This window comes from Columba livia, chromosome 2 (assembly GCF_036013475.1).
Source record: "Columba livia isolate bColLiv1 breed racing homer chromosome 2, bColLiv1.pat.W.v2, whole genome shotgun sequence".
Taxonomy (NCBI): Eukaryota; Metazoa; Chordata; class Aves; order Columbiformes; family Columbidae; genus Columba; species Columba livia.
In genome coordinates, this window is record NC_088603.1 from 4,867,875 (window position 1) to 4,880,124 (window position 12,250).

Here is a 12,250-nt window from a genome sequence, read left to right on the forward strand (position 1 = left end):
TTCAGCGCAAAGTCTCAAAGGAAGTGACCATCTGAGGCCTGCTGTGAAATCTTTCCTTCCTTTCTTTTAATTTTATTTTATTGGAAAATCAAAATTAAAACAAACAAACAAACACCAAACTACAGACAGACTTTCCCCATCCCAGGACTTAGTAGGGGTACACAACTGTGATGCCTCACATCTTAAGCTAAAAACAGAATATGTTCTAGCTGGGGATACTTGACCTAGTCTGGCATTTGCCAATGGTGAGAGCCAGAGATTCAGAATACCAGCCCCAGAACAAATCATTGAAAGTAAGAAGCGAAATTGCCACCTTCTGATTTTATTTTTTTTTCCAGATTTTTCAGGTGATGCCATCAAATCATCCCTTATCTTGATGAACAAGTCTTTTCTTTTCAGACAGAAATAAAACTTTCTGGACAATTCAGTGTGATCATTTCCCTAAACTATCCCACCACAGTGAAATTCAAATGGAACCCAGATGGTAACTGCTGATTCAGTTATAATTTACCAGATTAGCAAACACATTTCATGCATTTGGTTCAACTGCAACCTCACCCAAGGGCCATGCATTTAATGGGAACCCAAGAGGAACTAGTTAAAACCCTGAACAATGCTCAGTCTGGAATAACATTCAGAGTGTATCTATCTCCTGTAATAATCATTTGGTATTGTTTTAGAGCGCACCAATAACTCAGGATGAAATGCCAATCCTCTGTTCTTAGTCACTAAATTTCCACTGGACGTCTCACTTCAAAGCCAAACAGATGAACTAATGTGTCACACAGCCCCACTACCACAGAGGAAAGCTGATGCTAGAGGGTTAACAAAATATACCACTGAATTTGGATTAAAATATCAGATCAAAGTTTTATTGCCCTCAGGCAGAGCTAATAGAAGTTATTTCCGCCGGTGCAAAGAGATGCTGAGGATCGTGACTGTGATATAAGAGTATTCTTCAGGGGAGAATGGGACAAGACGTCTGCACGGCACCTCCCAAACAACCCAGGGATGCACATTCCAGACATCTCTTGGTCAGAATCTGGCTGCTTCTACAGATGTCTAGGGCTGAAAGGCACGATAAAATCACATGTACTTGTACTGACTCTGTGTCTGGGACCCTGCAGGTTCTACCCGTCTGAGGTGTTACCTGCTCTAACCTCAAATCTTGCTCTTCTGACATTTTGTAGAATAGGGACTAAGAACATGAGCTTCCCTGTCCTGCAGAAACAAAACAACCCTTCTCCTCTGATAATAATAATAATAATGAAAAAACCTAAATACAGAAACAGTCTATTACATATGCAGTTTTCCCTTTGGGAGAGGATAAGGGAACAAACAGCAGACAGATGTTAGGCATATAATGCAATGCATCGCAGGATGGTGGTGTTCAGGTACTGGGGTAAACAATGGGTAAGGCTTTTCAGGGATTAAAACAGAACTGAATCATGTGAATGAAAGGAAAAACTCCCACCAACATTTGGAAACAACACTTAGCAGTTCTGATTGTTCAGACTGTGAAATTCTCCACACTGCCTAAGCAATTCTCCTGCATTTTTTGATGAGAAAGGTTTGATAAGAAGCCTCATCATGCATGTTTTGTCAAAATAAGTCATAGCTCTTTGCTAACTTGCTTGCTTTACTAAAAATTAGTTTAGGACTGTTTTCTATGCATGTACAATAGAAAACATTTCTTTTTTTATCTCCCAATTTGTTAAAATACTGGTTAGTTTGGTTTGGTTTTACTTTTCCTTACATACTGTTTCATAGTTGAAAGAAAAGCTTCTTATAACAAAAAGGAAAAATATAACACAAAAAACCTTCAGCAGCAAGGCCATGCTTAAATAAATACCCTCAAAACAAATGGAGAACACTGAAAACAAGGAACCAGACTGATCAGAGTAAATCAGACAGGCCCAGAGAAGGGTACAAACAAAATAAATTGACACTGGAATTTGCTGGTAATTTACTTCTCCAGTAGATCAAAGCAGGGAATTTAAAATAAACAAACCTCACAATCACAAAAAAACCTATTACTTTGATAAAATGCCAGGAATGCAAGATGTTCTAAGAGCAATTTTAAGTAGTTGCATGCATTATTTACACGCCGTGTGTGGGTTTCTGAGGCTACGTATTATTTATTTTAGTATTTAGCCATGCTTATGTGTCAGTGGAGCAGAGGAATCAAAGGAATCAATACAGTCGACATGTGCGGGAAGCCTGGACTAATGTCACTGCTGTCACGTTACAGGATGCCTCTTCTAGTTTTCTGTAACTTTATAATGGCAGCCCTGCATGAACACACTGTTTCATGCCATTTGCCTTATTTTTTTTGGTGTTTTTTTACAGGACAAATTGTGGCAATAATAGGAGGGAAATTACAAGAGAAATCTGAAGCTGCTTGTCTGGCTGATTTGACAAATGCTACGGTCTTTGACAATAGCTCCAAAGATATTCAGAAAACAGCTTTAGAAGTCATGCTGATGGAGTTGATATAAAGTTGATTTTTCTGCCCAAGTAAATTTCTCCATTTTGCTTCTTTCATGTATCACTAAATTGAAAATGTTCTCCTTAAGTTCAGTATGACTTGGATAAATTGCATAGAAGCTGAAAATGGTCGTGAAAATCCTAACATGGCAGGAACTGTCCTTGTATTTAAGGAGAGAACGTGACCCAAGAACTGTAAAGAATGATTTCACAAAACACACTGTTCTGTGATCTTAAGCAACTCTGTGCTGCTCATAGACACATGGCATGTTTGAGAAAACTGAGACCATGGATGACAGGCCTTCATGCATCGAGAACGGTATCCAAGTACCTCAGTCCAAACATATTTTTCAGAGAACACTGATGAAAATAGAAGAAATCTTTTCCTTTTCTCACCATACCTCTGCAATATGAATCAATCACTTTCGGAAATTTAAATTTATATCTATGGAAATCAAGTTGTGCTCTCAAACTGAATTTGGCTCAATCAGCTCTTCATCATGTAATGAAGGTTCCTTTAAGAATGAAGTGAACATCTTAGCCAGTTTGATGTTAACTACAATAACACACACTTAAATGTGTAATACAAAGTACCACAGCTTGGCTTATTCAGATCCTTTCTGATTTTTAAGCAGTAATTTTGTAAGATTACTTGCTGCAATATTTTTTCCCACATTCCAGCTTTACATATATCCTTTATGTCAATAACTGTATATATCTGGATCAAAAACTGTAGTTTCACTTACTTGGTCCTAATACAGTGCTCAAGTGGAGGAGTGAGATCATTTTCTTTATCTTCAGTGCACATCTGAGCCGTGTCTGCAGAGACATATCAGATATAATAATTAGTGGCTGGGTTACGTCTCTGTTCATATAGAATACCACAGTAGCTTGTAGGAACTCCACCCATTAAAGCAATGGGTGAACACTCACATTGTAAATCTTCTAGACTACATTAGGCACATATCACAGTATCACAGTATATTTGGGATTGGAAGGGACCTCAAAAGATTATCTAGTTCAATCCCCCTCCTGGAGCAGGAACGCCTAAGTGAGGTCGCACAGGAACATGTCCAGGCGGGTTTGTGATTGAAATACCCTGGAAGATGAGCATCACTGACACTTGAACAACATCTCGTTCCCACACTGGAACCAAGTGGCCCTAGACAGGACCAGGAATGCCCAGAGTAGATACCACAACTACAGCTCTTTGAAAATATCACAGAGTCATGGAATCACAGAATGTCAGGGGTTGGAAGGGACCTGGAAAGCTCATCCAGTGCAATCCCCCCATGGAGCAGGAACACCGAGATGAGGTTACACAGGAAGGTGTCCAGGCGGGTTTGAATGTCTGCAGAGAAGGAGACTCCACAACCTCCCTGGACAGCCTGGTCCAGTGTTCTGTTACCCTTACTGAGAAGAAGTTTCTTCTCAAATTTAAGTGGAACCTCTTGTGTTTCGGTTTGAACCCATTACCCTTTGTCCTGCCATTGGTTGTCATGGGCCTTATGGCTGACCTTAGAGTGGACAGTCTGGCACTCACCTCTTTGCCATCTCTTAAACCCTTTTAGCTCGTGGGTCTACTGCCTGTTCATGTGATGGCAAGCTAAAGGTTGAAAGAAAGTAACTGAATGCAAACTTGTTGTTGGAAATGATCACCAGACAGTGCCCAGTATTAGATATTCTGGGTCAGAAGCTTGCCCAGAATTGTGCTGACTACTTAACAGTAAGAATGATTGTGGGCAGTGTGCAAACTCATGCCCTGACCTATGTCAGTTTACTAAAATTTAGACAGTTTCAAGCAAAACATGGATGAGAAGGTGAGAGAATATACTGGAGGCTTGTCATGAAGTTTTTCTTGTGCAATTGATGTCACAATTATCAATAAAGCAATTTTCATTCCTCAAATAATAAGGACAGCAGTAGTTGAGTATAAAAGCCCAAGTCCAGTCCAAACTGGGTTAAGATTCTTTCACCCTGGAAAAGAAGATTGTCCCTTGACTGTCAAGAAAGCAGCACACAGGCAGGGAAGACTGAGTTGTGTTAGATATAAGAGAGCTGCCATAGGCTCTGAGCATTCCTTTTGGACAGAGAGGCAATTGCACTGTTCCGGGGCAAACAGAGAGATCGGTGTCTCAGACACGGGATCTGTCAACAGCGAAAGTAGTCACTGAACTTCCCAGGGAAAAAACATCCTGCGACCAGCTTGGATGTCAGTCTGCTCAGCTGCTTCCTGTTTTGGAGTAAAATACTTTAAACCACAGTAGATCAGGGGGTTTGTTCTTTTTCTTCTTTTCTGTCTGTCATCCAGCCAACAGGCAGGTTGTGAGCAACAAACGATGCCAAGATGGGGTGTAGGATACGGATCTGCTTCAGTGAGACTGGTGCAGACAGGATGGGAGGCAATTGCTCTTAAATTCATAGCTGCCAGTCCCAGTGATATCTGGCTTCCTTGTGTCATAGAGAGAACCTGTCTCTCCCTTGGCTGCTGATCTAGTCAGTATAAATACGTGGAGAAAACTCTAAATGACTGTAAGGGCTGGAGCAGTAGGAATTGGACAGTATTTACAAGCACATGAAATACTCGTGGTTTACTTTTATATCCTTGGGAACTTAGAGGTACACAGGAATCTTTGAAGTTTCAAAGGGTGTCTTTTATCCTAATATTGAAGAGTTTATAACAGTTTATTAGAGGTGTCCTACAGTATTTCGATCCCTGTAGGAAATCCTGATATCGATGTTCTGGATCTTCTCATAGCAAGAACAACCAACCACTGTCCTGGTGGTAGTACTGGTAGGAGGACAGACATATGGCTTGGCTGCCTTTCCCAGTCATTGCCAGCTTGCTGAATGTAGTCATTTTTAGGCTTCTGTTCTTCCATCAAGAAGGTTTGAATGGAGGTTTTTCATACAAAAGAAAAAAAAAAGTATGACTAAAGGTGTATCCTACAGGAGTAGGCAAGGAACAATTAGCCAAGTTAGTTAACAAACTGTGTTAAAGTGTTTCATACAGCTCACGTGGAGCAAGAAATATTGAAGTTACTCTCTTCCATCTTGGAGTCATCACCAACAAAAAGGATGTGAATATGATCTCTTATATCTTCCCTTATATCATAAGCTAAACATAGGGAGAAACTGAGTGCCGCCACAGTTACAGAAAACTTTCTGTTCCGGAGATATGATCAGTACAGGTTCAGAAAAGTGGAATCTGTACAGACAATCACTCACAGAAGTGATAGTACTCATAATTTAAATGGCAACCTTAGGAAGGGATGCTTTATTAATTACTTTTCCAGAAGACTTTTGTACAGTGGCACAATCTCATCTTAACGGTGCAAGAAAAAAACTGTTATGAAAGAGTCATAATCAACATACCAGCCTTCCCTAGAAGCTGCCTCCACGATCTGGATCTCTGCTAATTCCACTTTTTGCCCTGCCTTTTGTGGGCTCTGCAAAGCAGCTGAGGATGGTTCATATGACTGGCAGAATCGTCTGAGAAATTCAGTTACATTCCTCTCAGCAATTATTCAGCTGCTTTTTGAAAACATTTTTAAAAGGACATTGGGTTGAAGATATGAGAATGATTTATTAAAACAGATTGTACAAAAATTCCCTGCATCTTCAGTTGGAGAAAATATATGGTAAATATTAAGGTGTTAACTGTATATATTAGAAAGAAGGAGCATTGTCTCTCTGAGCACTACAACACACTCTTTCATACAAGTGCTCCCTGTGAAAACCACCAAAAATCCCAGAATCTCCACTCACTCCCTAAACAGTTGACAAAAGAAGAGCAAATTGGAGAAGGTTATTAATTTAGATACACAGCCTTGTTTCCTTTCCTGCCTATCAGAAATTCCTACCCCAATGGAAAGGACTGAAGAACCTTTATGTATTTAGGATAGTGTTCTGTGTTGTATTCACTAGCAGGCGTTGCCTGCTTTTACAAAGAGACTCCATATTTCTTGTCTACATTTTAGCAAATAGTTATGAGCATGAGAGGAAGGGCAAATTCTCAATATAAAGTGTCCATTGATAGTACCTCTAAAATGTAATTTCTTTCTGTCTTTTTCACCTTTCTTGCCCAGTGTAATTTATTCCTGAAATCTCACCTTGATTGTAATCTTCCTAACTATAAACAAGATTCCCACTTCAAGGAATTTACCTTGGTGCTAGTGAAAAGCAAACTTTGCTAACCAGCACCAGTGAGATGTGTCTGTGCAGTACACAGAAGCTGCTATTGTATCCTTAGACAACAGTGCCTAACTATCACAGCTTCTTCGTTTTTCCATAATGGAAATACCAGTAATACTTATCCTTCTGAGATTTCCATCTGGTACTGTATACATGGTTGAGATGCATGATCAATGTTACCTTTTGGATGTAAAGTAATTCCAGTTTTTGTCCTGACCTAACAAAGGATTACTGTACAGCCAGAAGTAGGAAAGTGTTTGCTTGGAATGTTGAAATTATTTGCATTTCTCAGCCTTTTTTAGAATTTCACAGATAACAAAAGATTTACTAGGACACATGCCTGGAAGAGGCTATAGCCACAAGAAAAAGGTATTTACCGTTCAATGCAAGTTTAGTCTTTAAGGAGAAATATAGAGATATGCCATGACAGGTTGAACAGTAAACAGGGATATTTATACAGACTCGGAGAACCTTCTCATCCAGGGTTCTCAGAGTGCTTGGTAGCTGTGGATTTTGGAAAGATTCCTGATTTATTAATGTTGAAAAGATAGATAAGGACACCTGGTTTGGACTGTATGTTACATGGTACAACACAACAGAAAAAATGTGTCATGATCTCTCTAGTCCTATGCTGAACTACATCATCTGTCACTTACAAATTATCTTCTATCTGGGACAGACCATGTGGGAATCAGTTGGCAACTATAGTCCTGGAAAGGTTAAGCAGTTTTTTGAGATAATATATAATGTGATCACTTCAATAGAATGACAGGGATTTCAGTTAAAATAAGAGGATAAATAACAGGCAGAAAGACAATTGAACTCACTACCAAACCTTGTGAGATGCTAAAGGCCCCAGCACTCCTACCATACAAACAGCTTTACCACATTGACTCAATTAGAACATACAATACCTATGTATAACTCATCCTGTTCAAGAACCAGAATGTAGGTTCAAACAAGAATATAGACAGCTTATTTTTAAGGAGTGGATAACAGTACTGTGGCTCCTTAAGATTGAAAAGGAATTTGATTAGATTGTATAAATATATTGAATGAAAGAAAACAAAAGATAAGTAGTATATTATTAGCAAATAAGAATTTAGTGGTCAAGAGTATCTTAATATGGCAATAAGTAGAGCTCTCTAAGCACCAGAATACTCCTTGTCTACATGCCCTTGAGTTGGAGAAATATGCGATTACTGTAAAAGCAGGCACATAACTTGGCATGATTTCCTGAAAGAATGAGTTTAACAAGTCAGATCTTTTGCATGCCCGTGTTTCCAGGTATGCTGACAAGCACATAAAGGGACTAGATTCTGTTAGCAGATTCCTGCTCTCTTCTGAAGTAGCTGGTTTTGTAGGCAAGGATTTCGTGCTTCCTCACCCTCTCTGCTCATTTTACTACAGGCATGCAGGGTTGTGGAACAAGAGACTTGCACTATCTGTCTGTAGAAATGATGTGAGATGTGAAGGAGGGTGGGAGTAGTTAAATATGAGTTATAGTCCTGGGAGCATGAATCAGCCAGATCACAATCCGCTCCTTGGAAATCAGTGTTACTGAAACGTCTACCAGTCTGTATAAAGCAGAACATGCTCACTTTCAACACTTTCAAGAACTTATCCTCAGAATTTCCTTGTGAAATCTAATTTCCCAATTAATCACCAAAATTAATTATGGAAATTAGGAAACAGACACACATATCCTATTTAATGGCTGAGATCATCGTTGCTTGTATTATTGGATTATTCTTTCTGATGCCATGCTGTTGCCACCACCAGAGACAAAACGCAGAGTTACTGAGTCATACATACCAACCGTTAACCGTATTTCTTCTTCCTGGTTGGCCAAGCCATCATAATAATACAGATCAAATCTCCGCTCTGTTTTCCAGTCACCTAGTAAATCCTTCTCCAAACAAAACAGCACACTGAAGTGGCTTTCACTGCATACCAACCAAATGGGATATTTAGGGGTTTTCAAGTAACAGCCAACCTAAAAGAAAGATACAAAACATTAGGACATCATGAGGGGTAGAGGGAGAAACGAATCATTATGGAAAACATGAGATGTATAAGATCACCTATTTATTACAGTCTGCAAACATTAATGATGGCTCATTGTATACTGCTCATCAAACAGACCAGGATAGCTCTGGTAAGTCACAGAACATATAAAGCAAATATTTGTCCTTGAGTTATAGGCAGTTAGTGAAATCCAGCTGTAGTATCCTCAGAGTAAAAAGATCACATACCAGATGATCTGAAACAAAAGGAGCTCTCTCCTCTGCAATAGCTATCAAACCACAGTGGATGCAGGTCAGGAATCCTACACTAGGTCAATAGGAGACCGTGCTCTTATGCAACAGTGCCTGGGAGCCAAGCAAGAGACTTCATAGGATCTTAGATGACATGAGACACCCCCGTGTGGGCAACTAAACTGAGCCAAAAATATTTTCTTGACTTAAGAATATAATACATTCCCTTCACTTTAGCATCTTCTTCTAGCTTCATAGTCCAGATATATAAAATATTTTCATCTACTGGAAGAAAGCAATAACAGAAGCACTTGTTTTGATCATTTTTATAACTTTTTTTCTGCTGCTTCACCCCATAGTCTTTAAGGTTCAAGTTCAGCAATAGATTGAGGCCAGGTTTAAGTATATGTAAGCACATATATAGTATTTCTCATGGAATTTTTGCTTTAAGGCAGACATACGTGTGCTTTAATACCTGGGAGAGTGTCTCTATGGTTTTGAAATGTAATAGATGCTGATACAAAATGAGTCCTGGAAGTTTCCTGCATGTCCTGATGTCAGTGAATATCTTGTATTATTTTCTTCACCTCAATCTAACGTGTTCTGAGACAGATCCCATCCTCCTATTGCCTGCATCTACTTTAAAGCCACTTGAGTAGTAAATAACAGAGTAAAAATAGTGATTAAGTTGCTTAATGTAGCAAAGATATCTTATTTCTTTGAGCTAAGATTTTAACATTTAGCTACAACAGATACATATATTAGCTATATTGCTGTCATTGAAAGCTGTGTTTTAAGTTCAAAATAATACTGTTTTTTTTCCCCACATTGAATTGTTGGGTTTTGTATTTTTGGTAAATTAAAAACCAAAATAGAACTTTCTGTTTTCAGTGGAATGTTTCTGCCTACAGCTGCGCTTATTATTCTGGTAGACACAATCACTATTATGCAGGATGTTATATATAACCATCTTTATTCTATCCCCGGATTTATGTATCCTTTGCTAAAGAGATGATGCACTGCTGGTGTGCTATCGATCTGCAAAACAAGGAATGGCAGCCAAGTGTGTAAATATGTGTCCAGAGGTACACTTGATTAGTTTCTGTCTCCATAATATAGACACATGGATCAAAGAAATTTTGCTGATTTAGGGGCTCAAGTAGTTCTGAAGAGGTTTGTGTAGTAATATGCAAGTAATCTACAGAAATCATCTCTACCTATTGCTACCTTTACCACTATCAGATTTAAATGATGCTTCAGCACGTGTGGTAGGTGCTAGTGGAAACTGGAAGACTTTTAACAGAAAAAACCTTATACATGTTTTCCAGGTATAGATTGACAGACACAGATTCTACAGTGCAGTCCTCAGTTCTCCACCTTGGGGACACCAGTGCAAATGTCACCTAATACACTGATAAAAGGCAGAAACCAACATATAATACATGCTGTTATAATTAAAAATCTAAGCAGTATCCTAAATGATAAGGAGAGTGTGTTGTTTTTTATTATTATTACTAAGATTTAGAATTTATATTTGAAATGTTATATGAGTGCAAAATCAATTATCTTCCCTAATGAGAATTACTTCTGATGTTAGATAACAAGTCTCTAGCTATTAAGTAACTGTTCCCTGACTCATTACTTTGCTAATATCTATTTAAGACAGGCCTTTTATACAACAGTTTTGCTTTTTATGTGAATTCTTGGCTTAGAAGTAAAGAAATTTTGTTACAAGCTTACAAAAATACTCATAACAGAGTTATCAAAAGGGAAATACGCAGATGCAACAAAAGACGGCAAATTAGAGGGATATGGATGAAAAGATTCGGTCTCACAGACATGCATATTTTAATACGCAGATTGATCAAAGCCAAAAAGGAACAGCTAGTCTTCTCCTAAAAACGTGTTTTTCCCACATATGTCTGCTAAAGTAACACCCAAGCTTCATCAAACAACATTTGGCAAAACAAGATGAGAGAGATAGAAAGCTGTTTCAAAGCACACATTCACTCCCATTCTTACTCACATGAACAGTCCTATTAAAGTTAGAATAAATTGTTCAGATGAGCAAGGTCTGTAGGAACATTTTCCAGTTACGTATAGTTTTTAATTAAAATGCTTGCTGAAGAAGGTGAGGGTATGAACTTTAAGACAATAAGGAGAGCATAAAAACATTGCAGGTCAAATCCTCATCTCCCATAAAATGGAAAAAATGTTCATTTCAGTTGCATCAGTTATACTGGTTGAAGATTAGCTGCTGCCTCTAATTTCAAGTTGCGTTCCAGCTGTTGGTTGATCACTGCAGGTTTGTTTCTCCCCAAAACTACTGCTGACTCCATCCCACTATTATCACCTTCCAGCAGCTTCTGGTTCTCCAGATACTTCAGGTTGTTCCGACACTCCAGTTTTAAGTTCAAGCAGCCTGGAAGGTTTTCTATCTACAAAGCTAAAATTCTTTCCTCTCCCTAAACATATTACTTTGTCTAGACTTCCTATAAGAAACTTCCCTTTCCAATAGTGTTCCCCAAAATATGTCTAGAGTTTTTCTGCAAAATAAAATAAGCATCTACGCTACTGGCAAAGTAAGGACAATCCTCATTGTGAGGATTCCTTTGCTCACTTCTTCAACCATCAATTGTTGAGTGGACTAAAAGGATGTCCTGATTTAACTGGTCCACCTGCTGAGTGCTTCTTCCATTGCCTGGCCAGGTTGGTCGCTGGTAGTGATCCTGGAATATAACAGGACCTTGAAGCAGGACAGAGAAGAACAAGCATGAACACCCAGTGTTCTGACTCCTCAGGAAACCCTTCAAAGTCATCCAAAAAGGGCTTGCCAGAGAATGAGGCCCTTCTTTCCAGCTGTTGTTTAATGCCCTATGAATGCTGGCTCTGACTTCCAAAAGTAAATCAGGGGTATGTGACTTGAATCTATATTATTAAATAATATTATTATTTTTGTTAAGGGCTCAACGGTTGTATTTCTACTTTTCAGAACATAAAAAGGATATTTTTTCTTCTTTTCTGCTTGCAAAATCATAATGCATTAAAAATAGTGCATTACTATTCAAATATTTGTTTTCAAACATGCTCATTAATCTTCAGAAAAAAAAAATGTAAGGAGGGAATGAATTAGGCATCTTTTCATGCTGCATGTTTTCTGTTTCTATGGAGACTTCACTAACCTAATCCTCTCCCTTAGAAATCCCTTAAGAATGCTCATAAATTTCAGGGACACAATTCTCATATTTGGAAAATGTCGCCCTTTCAAAACCAAGCACCTTCAAAGGGCTCATTTTCAACACTACGGGTGG

The 12,250-nt window shown here is 38.6% G+C and overlaps 1 protein-coding gene across 1 annotated transcript in view; it reads right to left on the reverse strand.

Moving 5' to 3' along the window:
• The window catches only part of MINDY4 (MINDY lysine 48 deubiquitinase 4), an 80,804-nt gene that overhangs the window by 4,709 nt on the left and 63,845 nt on the right, over positions 1-12,250 (reverse strand). Inside the window, exons 16-17 of the mRNA XM_005512416.4 lie at positions 8,497-8,677; positions 3,234-3,306 (exon numbers count right to left, since the gene is read on the reverse strand). Coding sequence (XP_005512473.2) covers positions 3,234-3,306; positions 8,497-8,677 — 254 coding nt within the window. The remainder of the gene's footprint in view (positions 1-3,233; positions 3,307-8,496; positions 8,678-12,250) is intronic.